Source organism: Nannospalax galili, unplaced genomic scaffold (genome assembly GCF_000622305.1).
Source record: "Nannospalax galili isolate Female #2095 unplaced genomic scaffold, S.galili_v1.0 scaffold702, whole genome shotgun sequence".
NCBI lineage: Eukaryota > Metazoa > Chordata > Mammalia > Rodentia > Spalacidae > Nannospalax > Nannospalax galili.
The window spans coordinates 985,004-1,006,759 of NW_008348657.1; the positions used below are offsets into that span (position 1 = coordinate 985,004).

A 21,756-nucleotide genomic window follows, 5' to 3' on the forward strand; every position below is an offset into this window, starting at 1 on the left:
TTTTTATTTATTATTTTTATTTTATGTGTATAGTGTATTGCCTGCATATATGTGAGTGCACCCGTGTCGTGCAATACTGTGGAGGTCAGAAGAGGGCTTCGCATTCCCCTGGAACTGGAGTTAAGGATGGTTCGTAGCCACCATGTCGGTGCTGGGGATTGAACCCAGGTCCTCTGCAAGAGCGATGAGTGCTCTTGACTGCTGAGCCATCTCTCCAGCCCCAGTAAATAAATTTTTTAATGAAGCTAAGAACAGGTGCTTCAGCATTGCCCAGGGCTTTATGAATTTCGGATTCCAGGCCTGGCCTGGCCCTGGCCTTGGCCTTGTTTGGGTCAGGGATGCAGCAGGACCGGAAACCTATACTTCACTGAGCCCCACGGGCAAGTCTGACATCCCCTGACCCACTTGAGCTCTATGCTGGTCAGCAGTGTGGTCATTTAGCGACTGCCCACTTTGGATGCCAGCTCCTGAGTGTGTGTCCAGCCCAGGGTTAGTGGTCAGCTCTGGCCTGTTCGGAACCCCAGCTACACAACAGTCCAACAGGATGCTGTATTAGCTGCCATGGCAGCCACTAAGACAACAGACCCACCTTCCCCGCTCAGAGATGGAACAACTCGCCCAGCATTTTCCATGGGCAAGAATACTAGAAAGTGTAAAGGCATTCATAACTCCTGTGGGCCCGGTCCTGCTCTCAGCTTCCATCCCGGGGTCAGGTGTTAACATCCCTTCTTCCTGTGTCTCCATACACCAGCTTGGAAGCAGCAGGAGTCATTTTAAGCGTTCTTCTGATCTTTAAGACTTTTGGCTCTGGACATGTTGTGGAGACTCACAAACCTGCAAGTGCTAGGTGAGTGGGAGAGGCAGGGGTTGGAGCAGCCACCCTGCTCCCACTTCTCTGTATTCCTAGCTCTTCTGCAGGAGTGCCCCTCAGTTTAGAATTGAAGCACACACCTCCCCACTGTCTTCACAGAGCCAGGGTGGTGGTCCCTGCCTCCCCCTCTTCTTGGCCAGAGAAGAACCACCCATGTTTCCAGTTAGGGACTTGATTGAGCTATCCACAGTCAACCTGGTTCCTCATGTGGGGTAGCTCAGTCTGTTCTCACTCGAGGTGGCAGAGCAGCAGGGAAAACATGAAGCAGAAGGAAGAAAGGAATGACGGTCAGAGAAAAGTGAACAAACTAGAAAAACAAAACACAGAGGACTGTGTGGCACCTCCATCTTCAAAGATACATTTCAATCTGGGCATGGTGGCACATACCTTTAATTCCAGTACTCAGGAGGTAGAGGCAGGTGGAGGAGCTCAGTGAGTTCAAGGCCAGCCTGGTCTACATACCAAGTTCTTGACTAGCCAAGGCTATATACTAAGACCCTGTGTCCAAAACAGTTTCAGAGATAGCAATTAACAGAAACAGAAAACATGATTCAATATCACAAAGAATTAAAGAACCAGTGTAGCTAAGATCAGAAGAAAATTCAAAGTACACTTCTATGCAAAGAAATTTGGAACGTCAACAGAAGAGGCGGTTTTCTAGGAAAATTCAAGAAGCAGAATTTCAAGCCTGGCATTGTGGTGCATACTTGCCATCTCAGCCCTTGGGAGGCAGGAATACGAGGCCCTGTGACCACAATAGAGCAAAGTTGGAACCGGGAGCAACTCAGCTGTCAAATGTGAGCCCACACACAGGTGAACAGCTTGAAGAAACTTGGCACCAGGAGTGTCACTGTCACCCTGTTCTAATGGAGAGTAGGAAGGGACTGTGGCTGCTTCTAGGGTGGGAATCTCCACCTGAACACAGCAGGGCTGTGGGGAGAAGCCAGGGTGCCCAAGCAAGCAGCAATTACCAGCATGCCATCCATGGAGATCAATACCGTGTTGCTCATGAATATTAGTGTATGTGGTACCAATGAACTTAATGATAAAATTGACAAGCTCCAGATTCGAATCAACAGTGTAAAAGTTTCCAAGTGTGCCCTGGAAGAGAATCTTCACTCCAGCAACCAGAGAGCTAAAGCTGCAGAAGATCAAGCTGGAGCCCTTATTATACTTTTGGCTGACCTACAACGCAAATTTAATTCCCAGCCTTGAAGGGTGTCAGCAGTAAAGGTGAGGGCATTGGTAGGGAAAGATTGGAATCCTGACACATGGGATGGAGATGTGTGGGAGAACCCTGGGGAGGCTGAGGACTTTGAATCCTCAGACTCAGGAATTTGCTTCACCTAATCTCTGCACCCTCAGCAGACCCACCCTCCCGACCCTTGGCTGAGGAAACTAATCCCATTGAGGAAGCTAATCCCATTGAGGAAACTAATCCCATTCAGCAAGACAAAGCTGATGTCCCTCAGGGCCCAGTTGTTGCCTCTAGACCTAAAACCAGACTCAAACCTAGGGAGGCCCCGAGAGGAGAGAAAGTGTGGTCCATGAGGAGGTGCGCTACACCACTAAAGAGTTTAGTGAATTTGCGAATTCATTCAAGCAGAAGTCTATATGTCTGGGAATGGATTTTAAGGGTATGGGATAATGGTGGAAGGAACATAAAATTGGATCAGGCTGAGTTTACTGACATGGCCCCCCTGACTCGAGATTCTAGGTTTAATATGGAAGCTCGTGCAGTTAAAAAGGGTGTTAAAACTTTATTTGATTGGTTGGCTGAGGTATTTATCAAAAGATGGCCTACTGACAGAGAGCTGGAGATACCTAATATCCCCTGGTTTAGTGTTGATGAAGGGATTGTAAGACTCAGGCAAATTGGCATGCTCGAGGGGATTCGCAGTGCAATGCCAAATCCTCCACAATGGGCGGGCCCAGAGGACATGCCTTTTACTGATTGTATAAGATGGAAAGGACTGAGAGAGACACCAGAACATTTGAAGAGCTTTGTTTTTGCTCTTTTCCTTATGCCGAATCTTACAGTTAGAGATGCTGCTGCTCAATTGCATAACTTAAATGTAAATATGATAGGTATAACAGGGCCTCGGAGTAGGGGTCAGGTGGCAGTACTGAGTTACCAAAGACAAGATGAGTATACTTATTGTAATGGGCGGCAAAGGCAAAACAATACCTACAATGGCATGACTCGAATGGACCTGTGGTACAGGCTAATCAATCATGGTGTTTCCTGGGACCACATACATAAGAAGCCTACTAAGTTTTCATTTGATCTGTATAAGCAGAAAAGCTCTAGGACAAATGACAGGAAGTCAGTATTGGATCGTAGCAATAGAGAAACTCGCTCAGTCAACCAATTTCCAGACTTGAAACAGTTTACAGACCCAGAACCCCTTGACTGAGGGGAAGGCCGGGTGCCCTTGAGGAAGGACCTTGTCACAGTACCAAAGAGTTATGCTGTTCGCCTCTCGCCCATCCTTTCCCAGAGGGACCTGTGGCCTTTTACTAGAGTAACTGTACATTCGGGGGGAAGGAAATAATCAGACTTTCCGTGACCTATTGGATACTGGTTCTGAGTTGACACTGATTCCGGGAGACCCTAGAAACCATTGGAATTGCCTCTGCCAGGGAAAATTGTGAACTGAAAACAGTATCACATCCCTGGAGGGACTGCAGAAATTCTCCCATCAAGGATTTGAAAGATGCAGGGGTGGTGATTCCCACCACATCTCCCTTTAACTCTCCTATTTGGCCTGTGCAGAAGACAGATGGGTCATGGAGAATGACAGTTGACTATTGAAAACTTAATCAAGTTGTGATTACTCGAGCAGATTAATACATCTCCTGGTACCTGGTATGCAGCTATTGATTTGGCAAATGCTTCTTCTTGATACCAGTTGTTCATAAGGACCATCAGAAGCAATTTGCTTTCAGCTGGCAAGACCAACAGTATACCTTTACTGTCCTACCTCAAGGGTATATTAACTCTCCAGCATTGTGCCATAAGTTGGTTCGAAGGGATCTTGATCACCTGACTCTTCCACAAAATATCACACTAGTCCACTGTATTGATGATGTTATACTGACTGGATCCAGGGAGCAGGAGGTAGCAGACAGACTGGACTTATTGGTAAAGCATATGCACATGAGAGGATGGGGAAAAAAAATCCAACCAAAATTCAAGGGCCTTCTACCTCAGTGAAATTTCTAGGAGTTCAGTGGTGTGCAGAGACGTTCCTTCTAAGGTGAAGAATAAATTGTTGCACTTGGCCCCTCCCTCCACCAAGAAAGAAGCACAATGCTTGATGGGAGTATTTGGATTCTGGAGGCAGCACATTCCTCACCTGGGTGTGTTACTATGACCCATATATCAAGTGACCCAGAAGGTAGCTATCTTTGAGTGGGGCCTGGAACAGGAAAGGGCCCTTCAACAGGTCCAGGCTGCTGTACAAGTTGCCCTTGGGCCATATGATCCAGCAGACCCGATGGTACTTGAGGTATCAGTGGCATGTAGAGATCCTGTTTGGAGTCTCTGGCAGGCCCCCATAGGGGAATCACAGCGGACGCCATTGGGATTTTGGAGTAAGGTTTTGCCTTCATCTGCGGACAACTATTCTCCCTTTGAGAGACAGCTCTTAGCCTGCTATTGGGCCTTAGTGGAAACTGAAAGTTTGACAATGGGCCACCACATCACCATGCGACTGGAGCCATCCATCATGAGCTGGGTGTTATCTGACCCCACCAAACCATAAAGTAGGCATGCACAGCAACAATCCATTATCAAGTGGAAGTGGTATATATCTGATCGGGCTTGAGCAGACCCGGAGGGCACAAGCAAGTTACATGAAAAAGTTGCCCAAATGACTATGGTTCCTACTCCTGTTATGATGCCTCCTGTTCTCAAGCATGCACCTATGGTTTCATGGGGTGTGCCCTATATTATAAGATGGGAATTCTTCACAGTGTGTAGAACTTCGAGAAGTGCACATGGTCGTGCATTTTGCTTAGGAGAAATGGCCAGAAGTGTGACTATATACTGATTCATGGGCTGTAGCAATGGTTTGGCTGGATGGTCAGGGACTTGGAAGGAGCATGATTGGAAAATTGGCGAGAAAGACATTTGGGGAAGAAGTATGTGGATAGATCTCTCCAAATGGGCAAAGGGTGTGAACATACTTGTGTCTCATGTAAATGCTCATCAAAAGGTGGCTTCAGCAGAAGATGAGTTCAGTAATCAGGTAGATCGGATGACCCGTTTTGTGGATTGTCAGCCTCTTTCTCTAGCTATCCCTGTCATTACTCAATGGGCCCATGAATAAGTGGCCATGGTGGCAGAGATGGAGGTTATGCATGGGCTCGACAGCATGGACTCCCATTCATGAAAGCTGACCTGGCTACAGCTGCTGCTGAGTACCAGATCTGACAACAGCAGTGACCAACACCGAGCCCCCAATATGGCACTATTCCCCGTGGCAACCAGCCAGCAACCTGGTAGCAGGTTGACTACATTGGGCCACTTCCATCTTGGAGGGGACAGCATTTTGTCCTTACAGGAATAGACACTTATTCTGGTTATGGATTTGCCTTTCCTGCACGTAATGTTTCTGCCAAAACTACTATCCAGGGTCTTACAGAATGCCTTATCCACCATCATGGTATTCCACACAGCATCACTTCTGACCAGGGAACTCACTTCACAGCCAAGGAAGGGCGACAGTGGGCACTTCCCATGGTCATGGAATCCACTGGTCTTATCATGTGCCCCACCATTCTGAAGCAGCTGGCTTGATAGAACAATGGAATGATCTCTTAAAGACACAGTTACAGCGCCAATTAGGTGGCAATAGCCTGGAGGGCTGGGGAAGGGTCCTCCAGAAGGCAGTGTATGCTTTGAATCAGCGTCCAATATATGGTACAGTTTCTCCTATAGCCAGGATTCACGGGTCCAGGAATCAAGGGGTGGAAGTGGGAATGATTCCACTCACTATCACCCCTGGTGACCCACTAGGAAAATTTTTGCTTCCTGTACCCTTGACTTTGCACTCTGCTGGCTTGGATGTTTTGGTTCCAGAGGAGGGAGTGCTTCTGCCAGGAGAGACAACAAACATTCCCTTGAACTGGAAACTAAGACTTCCCCCTGGCCACTTTGGGCTTCTGATGCCCTTAAGACAGCAGGCTAAGAAAAGAATAACGGTATTAGGAGGGGTGATTGACCCAGACTACCAGGGGGAAATTGGGTGGACTAGTTCTCCACAGTGGAGGTAATAAAGATTATATCTAGAAGGCAGGAGATTCCTTAGGGCAACTTTTGGTGTTACCATGTCCTGTGATTAAGGTCAATGGGAAACTGCAACAACCCAATCCAGACAGGACAACAAATGGCCCAGACCCTTCAGGGATGAAAGTATGAGTCACTCCTCCAGGGAAAGAGCCAAGATCTGCAGAGGTGCTTGCTGATGGTGGAGGAAATACAGAATGGGTAGTAGCGGAAGGTAGTTACAAGTACCAACTGAGTTATAAATACCACGTGACCAGTTGCAGAAACATGGATTGTAATTGACATGAATATTTTTGTACTGTTTGGTTAAGAATAGCCTTGTGCATGTATACACATATGTTAAGCAGATACTTGTGTTATTTTTTGAATGTGTAATTGAGGTAAGTGTTAAGTGGTTAAGTGTTGTGAACCTATATGATTATATTGGGTTATGAGACACTAAAGGACTAAGCATTCCTCGAAGACCTTATCACCTACTCTAAGATATATAATGCATTGGTCATTGTATGATGGGTTAGTCATATCATGTTAGATGAAATTATGACCTCAACATTGTTTAAGCATGACATAGAGAGATGCTATTGGGTATCAAGTTGACAAGGGATGGACTTGTGATGGCTAATCCTGGATGTCAGTTTGACTGGATCTGGGATTAACTAAAATGAGAGAGAGGTTCTTAATTGGATCATCTGAAGCTGGAAGACACACCCTAAATGTGGGTGTTACCTTCTGATGGCAGCCAGTATAAAAGGCCATGGCAGAGGAGAATGCCTGGCTTCTGTTGCTTGCCTTCTCTTTCAGTGGTAAGTTCATCTTGCTGCTGTAGACTGAAGACTAGCTGATCTTTTGGAATTCATCAGACCTTCAGCGCCAGATTGGGACTACTGAGACATCCAGCCTTGTGGACTGAGCGACTACGGATCCTCAGCCTCTCCAGTGTGCTGCAGCCATTATTGAACTACTTGGACTCTATTCTATCTCTATATATATTCATTCTACTGGTTCTGTTTCTTTGGAGAACCCTGACTAATATAGATGGTGTCCTCGAAGTGAAATATAGATTAGTTTAAATGTGAATTTAGTAATTCTAGTGCTAGAGAATAGCAAGTATGTTGGAAAGGAATTTTTATGTGTTTTCCTCGTTCAATCTTGACTTTGAACTTTTCTCCTCATCCATGGAAGTCCTGGTGTAAGTTCTGAGTCTTTGTCTTTATACCATTATTTACTCTCCACAAGGGCAGAAGGGTAGTTAGCATCCCGAATCCCAGCATTCATTGGGTCCCATCTTCCTGAGTTGGTGTTAGTGCTCATCTAGTATATCTCTTTTCCAATTTGTTTTAAATTATCTGGCTTCAGCAGATAGCTCTTAAATTTTTTTAAAACTCTGCATGCTGATTTTTAAACTGTATTAAAGCTGTGTGTAGTGTCTGTCTTGTTAGGGTTTTTTAGGACAACAACAGATAAAATGAATATATATTCATATATGGGGATTGCTTTACAGGACAGGGTCCAGGTAGTCCAACAATGTCTGTGCCACATTGGAGAGGCTGAGAATTCGGTGCTTGCTCAGTCCATAAGGCTGATTGCCTCAGCAGTCCCACTCTGGTGCTGAAGTCCTGAAGGATTCCTGGAAAGCTGATGGTCTTCAGTCTATATTGGAACTTGAAGCAGTTGGTTTTAGTATCAGTGTAGGAATGCCACAGCAACAGTGTAGATAAACTTATCAGCTGTTGCTGGTGAAGGGAAGCAGGCAAAAAGTGAATGTTTCCTTCTTCCATGTCGTTTTGTCTGGGCTGCCACCAGAAGATGCTGCCCACATTTAGGGTGGTTCTTCCCCTTCTGTGATGGTTTGAATGAAAATGTCCCCCATAGGCTCCAAGTATTTGAACATTTTGTCCCCACATGGTGGCGCTGTTTTGGGAGACTTTAGAAGATGCGGCTATCCTGGAGGAAGCACGTCACTGGGGGTGGGCTTAGAGAGTTCTTAAGCCTTGCCAGATCTCCAGTTGCTCTCTTGTTTCCAGTGCCTGCTAGAAGATGTAGAGCTTAGCTTCTGCTCCTCTTCTCTAGCCACCTCTGCCACCATGCCTCCCCACCAAGACAGACTGTAATTCCCCTGGAACCATAAGCTCAAATAAATTCTTCCTTCTATAAATTGCTTGGGTCAGTGTTTCTATCACAGCAACAGAAAAGTGACTAATACACTCATGAATATTAGTGTATGTGACTTTTTAAACATGCTGGGCATGGTGACACACTCCTTTAATCCCAGTGCTCGGGAGGCAGAGACAGGCAGATCTCTGTGAGTTCAAGGCCAGTCTGGTCTACATAGTGAGTTCCAGGACAGCTGGGACTTATCAAAAAAAAAAAAAAAAAAAAAAAAAAAAACCTAGGATTGAATCCAGGACAGTGACTACCTACCATGACATGGAGTTGAAGCAGGAAGAGACATGAAGGAACTGGAACTATTGCCTGTCACCTGCCATTTCATTTGAAAAATTTCAGCCAATTGGCAGTATGACAGAATGTTAAGATTTGCAGAATGGAGGTGCCTGCTTGTGTGTTAATGCCTCTAAGTGCTGTCTTGACGTCACTGGAGGTCAGGTTGGACCTGTAAGGAGACCTGGGACCTTATCTCCTTGATGTCTGTTTGTCGCCCAGGATCTGACTCTTCATCTTTGCAAACACAGGGACTTTTTTTTCCTTCCTGCTTTGGTTTTTGTTTTTGTGTCAGCAAATCAAAGCTAGAATTATCTCTCTCACTACATTCACAGACTGAAGGAACCCGAATGCCAGTTGTGTCATCCATAAAAGTAAATACACATCATTGCGACCAGACCTTGAAATGTGTGCCTTTGCTAGGCCTAGCATTGTCCACCTTTGAGACATCACTTGAGGGAGGTGGAGGATACACACTGAGAAGTCATGCTGTGGCCTACATCCTGCCAGAGAGAGAGAGAGAGAGAGAGAGAGAGAGAGAGAGAGAGAGAGTGGATGGGTGACACCCAAACCCTGAAACCCTGACCAGGACTAAAGGGCTCTCCTGGCCACAGAGGATCCCAGCAGGCTTGTTCTATGGTCAGATAACCAGAAGGTGCTTAGGAGAGCCACACTGTTTTAACTTGACGTTTATCTTTAAAATATGTCTGTTTACATCTTTCCCATAGAAAAAGCCTGACTCATGCTTAATTACCACTTACTGTGGTTGGACTGTCCCTCCAGCAGTCATGGAATTTGGATTGCCATTGTCTGGAATTGGGAGGCCGGGCCTTCAGAGTGGACTCTTGCTGTTCCCTCTGGGATAGGTCAGTTATCTAAGAAGTGGGTTTGTTACAAGCTCACCTACTCTCTGCAGCATTGCTGAACTGTCATTGCACACAAGAGGTCCTCACCAGAGGATGGTACCGAGTTCTCTGTCAGTTTCCCAGGGTGTGGATTTCCCAATTGGGATCTCATTACAACAGCAGAAAACAGGCCAAGACAGAGAACTCAGTACCATCCTCTGGTGAGGACCTCTTGTGTGCAACGACAGTTCAGCAATGCTGCAGAGAGTAGGTGAGCTTATAACAAACCCACTTCTTAGATAACTGACCTATCCCAGAGGGAACAGCAAGAGTCCACTCTGAAGGCCCAGCCTCACAATTCCAGACAATGGCAATCCAAATATATCTGGATGGGATGGGTGTTTCAGGAAGCTGAAGCAGATCTTGCCTGCGATTCACCACAAAGTCTTAAGAACTGTCTCATAATGAATGTGGCTCCCTGAGCCCAGTGTAGATCTTAAACTGTTTTGCATCGAATGTTTCTCCATCTTCCAGAAGGCCTAGGAATCTCCCTCTGTTCTTCACCCCAGATACCATCTGTGGATTGCAAGTGTGCCTCAGGGTCCACCCCGTGCCCTCAAATCCATGTTATTAGGGAAAGTGCCACTCTAACCTATGGTCCTCAGATGGTAGTCTCCACGGACACATGGCTGCCAAGTGTGCAGCCCGACCTGTGCTATAAGAGCAGTGACAGCTGCCTCTCTGTCAGAGGACTTTTTAGGTCTATTATATTTCCCCAGTAGTCATAGAAGTCTGTGAGGGTCATAGGAGTGATGAGTCATCTCAGCGAGAAATGCCCAAAGGCACCAGAAGCCCTGTGCAGAAACTAGACCAGCTGGGGGGATTGAGGAGGGCTGCACTGGGGGGCATGGGAAATATGCTTCAGTTTCCTTTCCACATAGCTGACCTTCTCCCTCACTGGATGATTCCAATGAGACACCTGCATCTCGGGCCACCTCCACCACAGGGCACGTTGCATTTAGCTTTCATTTCCAGCCAATTTGAGAGCCAGCTAATTCCAGAACTCTAGAACTATACTAAGGGTTTTAAAAAAATCTTTGTGTCTGCTCTGTGAAGTCTCCATTTTACTGGGCTCCTGAATAACCACATCAGCACAAGTCTTTGGAGCCTCCAGTAAGCTGGGCCCTGTGGCTGGTCTTCTCAGCATCGTGTAGCTGCAGGTACTCCCTGCTGTCTCTGCTGTCAGTTGCTTCCCAGAAGTGCCCTGCAGCCCTGCTCCTTGGTTCCGGCTTGCCTCTGGACCAGGAGGGCTGGCTGACCGGGATATGGCTCTTAAATGCAAAATTCATTACCTTTTTTTCTTACAGAACTTCCCCTGGCCCTCCATCTTGGTTGAGTATGAGGCTTATCTGGATTTGTACTTAAACTCACTCCAACCCACGGAATATAAGATCTTTAGCCTCTTGTTACTCCTTAAGAATGGCATCCCACTGAAGTCTCATGATTGCCAAGACTGAGCAAAGCCTGATGCCTTATGAATATGTAGAGGAGTTTTAATAAAATAGTGCAAAGCAGCAGCCCTGTGTGTTCCAGAAAATGCTTCCAGAGCCCCGAGAGACTTCCCAAAGCTTCTGGCAGATGAGCTTCCTGCAAAGAAAAGGAAAGCGAGAGAATGGGGTGTGATTGGATGGGCCTAGTTTCCTGTAATTCGAGAATGAAAAATGCCTATCTGTGTCTCTGTGTCTGTGTCTTAAGGTCCTACATGGCCCTGTAAACTCCGTTGAGCGAGTCTCTCAGCCCAGGTCTGTTGGTTCAGCCATTCCTGCTGAGCTAAGCGAGGCCTGGCCACAGCAGCATGGGGTCCTCTTTCCGTAGCATGACAGACTGGCTTCTTGGCAGTGATGTTATTTGGTAATTTGTTGACATTTGAAGCTTTGCAGATTCTTCCTTCCATTCCTCTTAACTTTCTGCTAATTTTTAAAATGGGGTGCGTGTGTGAGGGGGATCAGCTCGCCTATTGATTTTCTTGTCCATAAATGCTCTGCTGCAGTGAGAGTAGATATTAATTGCAAAATGCGGTGTTTTTTCCCCAACAACTGCCTGTTACACAATTTCCTCATGATTAATTGAAAGGAGCTTGTTATAATGACTAAAATTAGCCAAAGAAGCCCCTTCTGCCGTTCCAGCCTAATTGCTTTGTAATTGCACTGCTTTTCTTGCTCATGTTCGAAGTCTGTTGCTCCGAGCTCATTTTCTCGGTCCTGAGGGAGCACGCATGTCTTAGTAGCTCCCACCCTCCCACATCACTGTGGCCGTACAGCAGCTGCTCCAGCATCCACCCTGTTGCTCAACCTTTGAGTGCTAAGCTGTGGCTGAGCCCCAGGGTTCTTCTAAAATCCGTCTCCTGCTCCCACTGACTTCCATTCACGGCAGACGCCATCTAATTCTGGGTGCCGATGATGGAGCCAAAGAATAAACTGAGTGTTCTGTGTGTGGGACTGTAGAAGGCTTTCCCCCTCTGCCACCTGGGGAGATGGCAAATGTGGGCATGGAAGAGCCTAGGGACAGGCAGCAGGCCCCCTGCAGCTTACAGGTGTCCCCCCGAGCTCAGCACCCCCTTGTAGACCCTCCTGCACTGCTGGACTCCCTCTCTTTGGTGTCAGTGGCTTCACCATTTGGTGACTCTGGACTCTGGCTGCACTCAGCCATAGCTGACAGCTTCCTAAAGCTCTCTCAAGTTCCATGTCCTGCCTAGGGGACTTTGTGGAAACTCTAGGACACTGCACTGTGGGGCAGTGGCTTGGACTGGGTTCTCACATGGGTTCTACACTGAGCCAGATCCTACTTGGCTGTGTAGATGTCTTGATTATATGATACTTGAGCATCGTCAGTGGAGACCCTTAAGAGACATACCTTTAAAAGTGGCTTTCATTAAGTGCCCATCCAGATGTGAGTTCCTGTGCCACCTACCATCTTTACAGACCTAGGTTCTTATGGTCTTGTGTTTGAGGCAGCCCCAATGCACCCACCTGCCAGCCCCAGTCCCATGAACAGTCTACTCCTGTCACTAGGTTCCTGGGGGTGGCCTTGCAGGTATTATGAGGGAGAGTGGTCAGTGGGTCCATTGTTTCTGTGAGACTCAGACCCCTAGTCACTCACACAGCACAAGCCTATTGCAGGCAAACCAGAAGGTGAGGAAAGAGCAGCGGTACCAATTCTGCCCAGAGGTAACTGCTGTGAAGTGTGGCCTGCACATGATTGAAGGTGCATCTGCCTGCGACAGGGACTGATTTCACCACTTCAGAATGCACCTCTCAATACCTAACCATTTGCCAAGTTCCCTCATCTCTAAGCAGAGCCCATATGTCTTGTGGTGCCAGAACCTTCCACAGCTGACAAGCTAACCATATTCTGTTGGTCCTGACTGCCCACTGCTTGTCCCTTGGGGACAGTCTGTGCCTGACTGTGCCCATTGCTCACAGAACGGTCTTAATTATCCCTCAGGTGTCAGCGGAAACAGTGGCGGGTAGACCTTCCAGCCACCAGTGTGGTGATTACGTTTCACAATGAAGCCAGGTCGGCCTTGCTGCGGACAGTGGTCAGGTGAGGCCAACAGACACCCCTCAGCACCGATTGCATCTCATAGGAAGTGTTGGGGTTCCAGGCACCAGCTGCATCTCAGGCACAGTCAGTAGAGGCTGCAGACAACTGCCAAGCACAGAGTGGGCAGTGGAAGTGAGGGTGGCTTCTCCAGCCAAGGCTGGGAAACCAAAAGAGCTCAGTGGAGACTGTAGACAAGGGCACCAAACTGTCAGGCACTGGGGGAATTGGGGTCTAGCTACGGCTGGGGAACCAAAAGAGAACTCAACCCTCACAAGGCTCTTGTCCCCTGTCTTCTCAGTGTGCTTAAGAGGAGTCCACCCCATCTCATCAAGGAGATAATCCTGGTGGATGACTACAGCAACGATCGTGAGTCACATGACCTCACCTCACCCTCGGGGTCAGCCTCCTGTGTGGTAGGGTGTTGGGGAGGAGTGGGCAGTGGGCATCCCAGAGCAAGGGAAGAGATGCCCTCCTGAGGGCCCAGAGGAAGGGCTTCTGTAGGTCATTGAGAATGCTATGCTCCAGCCTGGAGCTCTGTGCAGACTCGGGTTCACCATGCTCTGCCTCTTTTCTCTCCCTAGCCGAGGATGGGGCCCTCTTGGGGAAGATTGAGAAAGTGCGAGTCCTCAGAAATGACCGGCGAGAAGGTAAGAAAGGCTCCTTTGTGGGACACTATTGAGATACTGTGTACTTTTTTTTTTTAATAATTTATTGAGAATTTCATACACGCATATAAGGTGTTTTGATCAAATCCATGCCCACTAAGTATTAGCTACTTTTATCATTGCCACGACAAAATACCTGACAAAAGCTTTCTTAAGGGAAGAAAGGTTTATTTTGGCTTACAGTTCTAGAGAATACAGTCCATCGTGGTGGGAAAGCATGGGGGCTGGAGCATGAGGCAGCTGGTCACATTGCATTCACAGTCAGGAAGCAGAGACAGATGGATGCTGGTGCTCAATCCAAGACCCCAATCCATGGGATGATGCCACTTACATTTATGGTGTGTCTTCCCATCTCAGTTAAGATAATCTGAAAGTTTCCTTGTAGGTATGCCCAGAGGCTTGTTTCTCTGGTGATTCTAAATCCCATCTGACAAGATTGTCACACGGTAGAACCCTAATCTGCAGCAACATCTTCCCCTCTAGAAGAGACTTTTGTAGTCACAGAGAAAAAGGTCATAAGTCAGTGCATTTACCAAATAACAACAGTGGGGACATCTGGTAAGCAAGTTAACCACAGGGCAGGGAAATCTCTTATGGGTTTCAGGTGCCATCTCGCGGCATTCTTAGCTTTGCGGTTTAGAAGATAGTGAGCTGCTGTGAGCCTGATAGCCATAGAGTTGCTTGGTCAAATGCAAATGATAGTTCAGAGACAGGCCAAGATAATTTTGGCTCTCAATCTGCAATGTTCTAACTTCCCATGAAGTTCTAGTCAGTCAGCCAGTCTGCAGGGCTTTTGACACATATATGCCTTTAGGGACTCCAGTTTCTACCTGCCTGCCCTGGCCTGGTGGAATTGCTTCAGAGAAATAGTAGTTAGTTACCTGTCTTTCTGTCTCCCTCCCTCTGCCAAAGCTATCTGGGAACCCTGCCCCAGCAGACCCAGGAAGGACAGTCATAGCTTAACTAACTTTAATTATTTGTACCTGAGGCCAAGCGTTTAACCACATTTCTATTTATGAGTTTAGAAAATGCGTCTTTTCACTCACAACTGGGAAGTCCCATCAGACCCTTGACTTTAATAAGAGCTTAGAAGAAGCATGGAAGCTTAACCATGAGCAGTGCAATGACTGCACTCCAGGCATCGGGTGCTCCAGGCATCGGGTCCTCCAGGCATCGGGTACAATCACAGACTCAAATCTGACAGCTTGCTGAAGGAGAACCGTCCCAAATGGAGAGAGAGCACTGTCATTTCTTGTTGACATGATTTTACAAATGCCAGCCCCGCACCGTCAGTCTCTCCTGCACTGACGATTATGGAAGAGACTGCCTTCCCACTTCAGGGTCTAGAAGCTTGTCGGGGAGCACAGCCCCTTGGGCTCCTCCTTCCAGTCTCCAGCAGTCACAAAACCATAGCACCCTCTCCCCTCCACTGTCTGAGGCTGACGTGGATCCATGGTGGTGGTTGTATCCCAAGTCAGTACATAGGTTTTCCTCCAGTTCCCTGTCCAGCTGGGGTCAAGGCAAGAAGTTGTTCTTAGCAGAAATCTTAGTCAGCAAGCATTTATTAAACACCTACAGTGTGCTTAGCACTGTATTAGACACAGGAGAATATATTGATAAAAATATAAAGTTGGGTATTCCTGTCCTTGAGGACAATTTAATTTTGGAAATAAACATAATGAGAGATTATAATACAGACTGCTAGAAATTATGGGGCAGTGTTAGAAGTACGTGGAGGGAGAGCTCCAGTGAAGTCAGTCAGGGAAGGCTCATTCAGAAGACACAGGAAGTGAGGCTTTGTGCAGAGGGATGATATTGAGCTGGGGCCAAAGAATAACCTAAGCAAAAGACAGTCTCACGAAAAAGGCACACAGAAGTGAGGGCTTGTAAGACAACAGAAGGTCCAGCCAAATCTAATCGGTGCAGTGGCCAAACCTACCGAGCATTGCCACCAACATTCAAGGTCACCAGCCAGGTGTTCATAACACACCATTAGAGCAGTCATCCGTACCGTACCCTGGGCAACTCTGCTCCAGGACTTATTAGTCCCCCAAGCCTGCAGTAAACCAAAAACCTTGTGATCTCTGCCTTATTTCTTTTCCCAAACAACCCATCAAATAACTGTATTTGAACTCAGTTTTCCAGTCCACTCTCCACCTAAAAAAGGGAAAAGGCTGACAAGGGCTAAGAGTCTTAAGAAGCAAGAAGTGTGGGGTGGAGACAGGGAAGAAAGAACTGGTAGTCGGCAGTTGGTAAGTCACTTGCCAGCTTGTCAGTGTGTTAGTTCACTTTGAAACTTAGAGCAGTGCTTCTAAATGGTAACCTTGCATTGCTTTAAAGTGGGGCGTTCACTTGGTGAGAACCCACATCTCTCTTGCTGTGTTTGGGACAGCGAGTCCATGGGGAGCCAGATCATGGGCCTCTGTGGAGCAGCGGTGTGTGTGACAGCCTAACGGGAAAGCACAGGCAGTTTAGCTTGCTACAGTGAGCCCGTGAGTCTCCACCACTCACAACCCTGAGAACCTCCAGCAATCTGTCCCCTCCCCTCCCCAGCCTATGTACCCTTGCTGCCACCTGTTTCATCTACATACATTGTAAACCCCATAATACAGTGTTAAAATCTTGCCTGAAACCCTCAGTTATCTTTTAAGGAAATTAAGTGTGCAGAGTCTGCCCTCGTGTGCAGTTCCTGTGTGTTCAGGTTTCCCTCTGTGGGCTTCGCCCTTCAGCCCAGACGGTTCCCTTCAGGCCTTGCCCCTGTCAGCAGCAGAATCTCTCAGCCTATTTATCAGAAGAATCTTTCTCCTTTAATTAAGCTCTCTGACTAGAGTTCTGAATGGACCATGAATTTTTCTTTCAGCACTTTAGAATGTCCTTATAGGGCCTGCCTCTAGCCTCCATTTTTCTTTTCTTCTTTTTAAGATTTTTAAAATTAATTTATTTTTATTTTATGTGTATGAGTGTTATGCTGCATGTGTCTAAGTGCACTCATGTTGTACAGTGCCTGCAGAGGACAGAAAAGGGCATCGAATCCCCTGGAACTGGAGTTACGAACAATTGTTATAACCCAACCATGTGGGTGCTGGGATTCAAACCTGGGTCTTCTGCAAGAACAGCCAGTGCTCTTAACCGCTGAGCCATCCCTCCAGCCCCTTTTAAGATTTATTTTTGTTTATATGTATGTGTATGTTTGTACACATGTGTGGGTGTCCTCCAAGGCCAGAAGAGGTTATCAGATCCCCTGGAACTAGAATTATAGGCAGTTGTGAGCCACTCAACATGGATGCTGGAAACTGAAGAGCAAGTGCTCTTAAGCACTGAGCTCTCTCTCCAGCCCCATTTTTCTTTCGGAACATAGTCATAATGTATAGTGCCTCCTTGTGTATGGTGGGTTATTTGCACCTGCCCTCCAAAGCCAAGCCCGTCTTCAGTGTCTCAGCTGTCTGACTTGATCTGCCTAGCTTTCATTTTCTGTATATTTATCCTGCTTCAGGTTTGCTAAAATCCTCTTGAATATATAAGATGATGTTTTCAACCAGATTTAGAGACTGATTGGCATCAGTCTTCAGGCACACCTCCGTACATTCTGCCTGCGTAGAACCACTTCATGTCAGCTCATGAAGTGATCCTTCTGTCCCTCAGTATTTCTAGTTTTCCAGGCGGATCTGTCTGTTGCCTCGTCTTTAAGTTCACCAGCCCTCCTGCCAGCTCTGCTGTGCTTTTAAGACCACTCAGTGGGTTTTTAGATCATTTTGTTTTTCAGTTTTGAAATACCCGTTTGATTCTTACAGTTACATTTCTCTGCTGAGGTCTCCCACTTGTTCACTCGTTAAGCCATCATTTCCCTCGAGTCTTGAACATAGCTGTAATAGCTGCTTTTAAATCTCCATCCTTTAGTTCCAGGATCTGGGTCATCTCAGGATGACTTTGCTTTCTTTTCTCTTGGGTGTGGGCCACATACTATGATTTCTTCTCCTGTCTACTAAGTTTTCACTGTATAATGGACATTCTGAATTATACAGTGTAGACATACTAGGTTGTGCCATTTTTTTTCCAAAGAATTGATCTTTGGAGAAATTAAACTGGGCAGTTGAATTGCTGGCTGTGTCAGTTTTTCACCTCTACAACAAGATACCTACAAAAAGCAATTTTTTTTAGTTCATGATTTTAGGGGTTTCAGCCCATGGTTGCTCGATCCTGTTCCTTTGAGTCTGGGTCAGGCTAAGCATCACAGTACAGAGTGTGTGTATGGTGGAGCAAAACTGCTTACCTCACAGCACCTGGGAAGGAAGGTAAGGGACTGGGGAGGAGATGACCCTCCTCCATCGGTTCCTTCAGCTAGGCCCCACCCACTTCTACCATCTCCCAGCAATCCATCCATGGATTGTCCACTGGTGAGGCCTCACACTTCATTTACCTCTCATAGCATCACAGCTGGGTATCAATCCTTCAGCATGTGAGTCTGTTGGCATCTAAGTCATACACTGCCTGAAGACTTGAACTTACCCATCATGTAGGTGCTTGTCTTTTGTACTTTGTCAGACAAGTGCATTTGGGTAGATCCTTATTCATAAAACAGTTGTTTTCCCAAATGTGATCCTTTTGGAATTTCTGTTGGAAGGCAGAGGTGTTTTCCAAACCTTTCTCAGTTGGCGAGACTCAGATTCCATAGTTTGTGTCCACTGGCGTGGAGAGCACCTGAGCCTCGTTTCCTTTGACCTCTGCCTTTGCTATTCTTGATCCTGAGCCTGCGTAGGCCAGGAATCGGCCACAGGCTTCAGGAGGTGATAACCTCATTTGGGGTGTTTCTCTTTTCCGGTTTCCAGCCACTCTGGAAGTCCTGCGCACAGTCCTCTGACACCTCAAACTGAAAGGGCTATACCACAGCAGGTAGTGGGACACCTTGGATTGCCAATGAGCCCCTGCAGACCTGTGCCTCACTCTGCGACCTCCTGCTTTCAAGCAGTAAATCCCTTCAAGTTTCTGCTTTATGAAAGACTTCTCTGAAATCCTTTCAAACAATGCCCTTTTATGTTTAGCTCCCTATTTGAAACTGTTACACAAGCAAAGGTTTGCAGAACACAGAACTGAAAATCTCGTCTTTTCCTTGCTGTAGCACACAGGTGGTAAGAGTCATTGGAAACTCATTTTGACTGTGTAAGAAGGAACTCAACACACTTGTTCTCACTGGTCAAGTAAACTGTGTTTGATGAAAGCCTTGCAGAGTTGATTTGTGGCCAGCGATGAGGTTGGGGCATAATGAAGCTAGGTGTCACAAGATCACAAGCCTGTGAATGGCTTTGACTTTACATCACAGCCAGATAGCTGGGCTCAGACTTGGTGTTCGTGGCTTATGGAGATTAAGATTTTTGCAGTGCCCTTGCAGGTGTTACAGCCACCAGACCTAACACTGTTAACTCTCAGGGTATGGGGTGACACCTTCCTTATCCCAGCTAAGTAGGGAACAGTAGTCATGCCAGAGGAAAGTCCTTTCAATGTTTTGGGCGCTTGACAAAGGTGATTTCCATTAGGTGAAGACTTTTCTCAGGACACAGTAGATTTAAGAAAGCTTTCTTCCTATCATCAGATTAGTAGTTTTAAAAGGCCTGCTGGGAATCTGCCCCAGTGGCTGTGGAGTAGTGCTGATCCACCCAGGCAGTTGACATGGAGCTGCTCTGTGGGGAACATGGAAGCTGCTGGCAGTATGATGCAGGGCACTCTCCTCTAACGTGTTTTGAACTCACTCCCACAGGCCTAATGCGCTCACGAGTCCGGGGTGCTGATGCTGCCCAAGCCAAGGTCCTGACATTTCTGGACAGCCACTGTGAGTGTAATGAGCGCTGGTTGGAGCCGCTATTGGAACGGGTCTCTGAGGTGAGCTTGGGATGTGGTGAGGGTACGCAGCACACACTGGCTGCAGGTTGTCCTGATGCCCCTAGACATTACTTCATAGTGTTTCATCCACAGAGCACAGTCACTTGACTGGCAGGAGATAGGCTCCACACAGCTGGTGGGAGCCTGGAAGGCAGAAGCAGCCTTCACTGAGAAGCACCCTTCTTCCTCACCTGCAGCTCGTGCTCAGCTCTGGGAGCTTGGAAGACATGTGGCTCGCCTAGCACCCTGTTCCTAGGAGTGCCATATGATGGGATGTCTGGGAGGCAGGCTAGGAGGTGGATACAGTGACACTGGTGTCCCTCTGCCTCAAGTAAGGACAGGCTAGCTGGCTGTTTCAGGGCAGTATACAGTGGTCACCACAGTGCCCTAGCAGGGCTGGTAGGTGATCCTTGGTCATACTCAGGCACCTGGCTTCCAGACATATCACCACTGCTACTATGTTTGGCCCTATGTTATTTCTCTTGCCCTCTGCTTGCCTTATTGACTTTCTTTGCTGCTATGAAAGTGCTTCCTTGGAGGCGATGAAGCACTTAATGAAAGAAAGTAGAGAAGGAATGAGTTGTTCTGTCTGCTGCATAGCAAGGCAATAAGCAGCAACTTGCAACAGGCAGCAAGTCACAAAATGCTAAATCACCAAAAGCTGGTGATGGTTGATTATTGCCCCTTATTGGACTCAGGTGACACATTTGGCAATTCATCGAAGCCTTACCAGTACCACAGGTGTCACCCCCTCACCTGACAGGTGAGGAAACTGGGCTGCAGGAAACTTTGGTAACATGTCTGAAACCATGTAGGTGGCAAGATTGTGGCTCAGTTTCCACTGAACCCTTCTTGGTCCCCTCACACACCCACCTATGTCAAAGAACCTGACATGAGTCCTAGCGTCCCTCCATGTTAGAGATTCATGGGCCACCAGATTTCAGTGGGAGGTGTCGCCACGTACAACCTCCTGAGCTGAGGAGGGAGCAGGCCAAGATGACCTTGGAATTCTCTTCTCTGCAGACAGAATGTAAAGGAGGTTAGTCTCTGCCTCCCATATCCAGGGCCAGCCTGACCTGGGTACCACAGTTGCTGCTCTGGTCTCCGAGGCCAGAAGCTTGAAGCTTGTTTCCTTTTAAGCTGCATGTTGGCAGGGTAGGACCATCCTAAAGGAGTGTTTCTGAGCTGTGCTGGTCCTGCTGTTGAGATTTATATGAGTCTGTCCTCTGCTAACAAGTACTCTCTCAGTGACTCAAGAAACACCCTGCTCACATGAGGCAGATCCGAGTTTAAAGATCTGAGAAGATCAAAGGCACTGTGGCAGTGTGACCTGAAGAAATGGCTCAGTGGAAGGCAGATGTGCTTGGTAGAATCACAGGAAAGGCAAGTTAGGATTTGGAACCTCAAGTCGGGTGCCCTAGAGGTAGTGATATCATCCATCCCTTTGTACCCAGAAACTGTTCCTGGCTCTGTGGTGTAGGCACTTCAGCTATGAGTCTGTTCCTGAGCTGGCTGCAACTCACCAGTAGATGACTTGCTTTGAGCATGGCTGAGCTTAGCTTCTGTGGTGGTGAAATCTACCCATAGTTGGAATGTGGGCATTAACCCAGGGCCACTGTGGCCCATGCCTCTAGTGGGTAACCAGGTGGCAGACATGCCCATGTCATGCCATCACTCCCTCCCCACCTTGCCCCAACAGTGTCTGAGTGAGGAGGCCTTCTGGGGTAGGTGAGCTCTTGCTTTGCTGGGGTTATGACAAATATTCTTTCCTTCTTTTGTCCCTGCTCAGGATAGGACCCGGGTCGTGTCACCCATCATCGATGTCATTAACATGGACAATTTCCAGTACGTGGGCGCCTCTGCTGACCTCAAGGGTGGTAGGTATCAGCCATGGTTGGTCTACCTGCTGGTTTATTCTGTCTGGCCAGGTCTCTGATCACTGGTGTCCTGTGGTCAGCAGTGACAGTGACAATAGAGTTCACACTGAAGTGTGCACTCTGACTGGGACCCCACAGAGGGAACCAGACCTTACTTGCCCAGAAGAAACACCCCCCCACCTCTATTCCTACCTTTCTCTTTCTCTGATCTACTACATCCTGGAGGCTTGGGGAGCTTGTAGTGTCTCTGCTGATTGGAGTGGATGAGCCCCTCGCTGGGAGGCTCAGA

The 21,756-nt window shown here is 47.4% G+C and overlaps 1 protein-coding gene across 1 annotated transcript in view; it reads left to right on the top strand.

Moving 5' to 3' along the window:
- Galnt2 (polypeptide N-acetylgalactosaminyltransferase 2) overlaps positions 1-21,756 on the top strand; it is a 142,918-nt gene that overhangs the window by 100,444 nt on the left and 20,718 nt on the right. Inside the window, exons 4-8 of the mRNA XM_008845781.3 lie at positions 12,953-13,051; positions 13,350-13,417; positions 13,633-13,698; positions 19,469-19,590; positions 21,380-21,467. Coding sequence (XP_008844003.1) covers positions 12,953-13,051; positions 13,350-13,417; positions 13,633-13,698; positions 19,469-19,590; positions 21,380-21,467 — 443 coding nt within the window. The remainder of the gene's footprint in view (positions 1-12,952; positions 13,052-13,349; positions 13,418-13,632; positions 13,699-19,468; positions 19,591-21,379; positions 21,468-21,756) is intronic.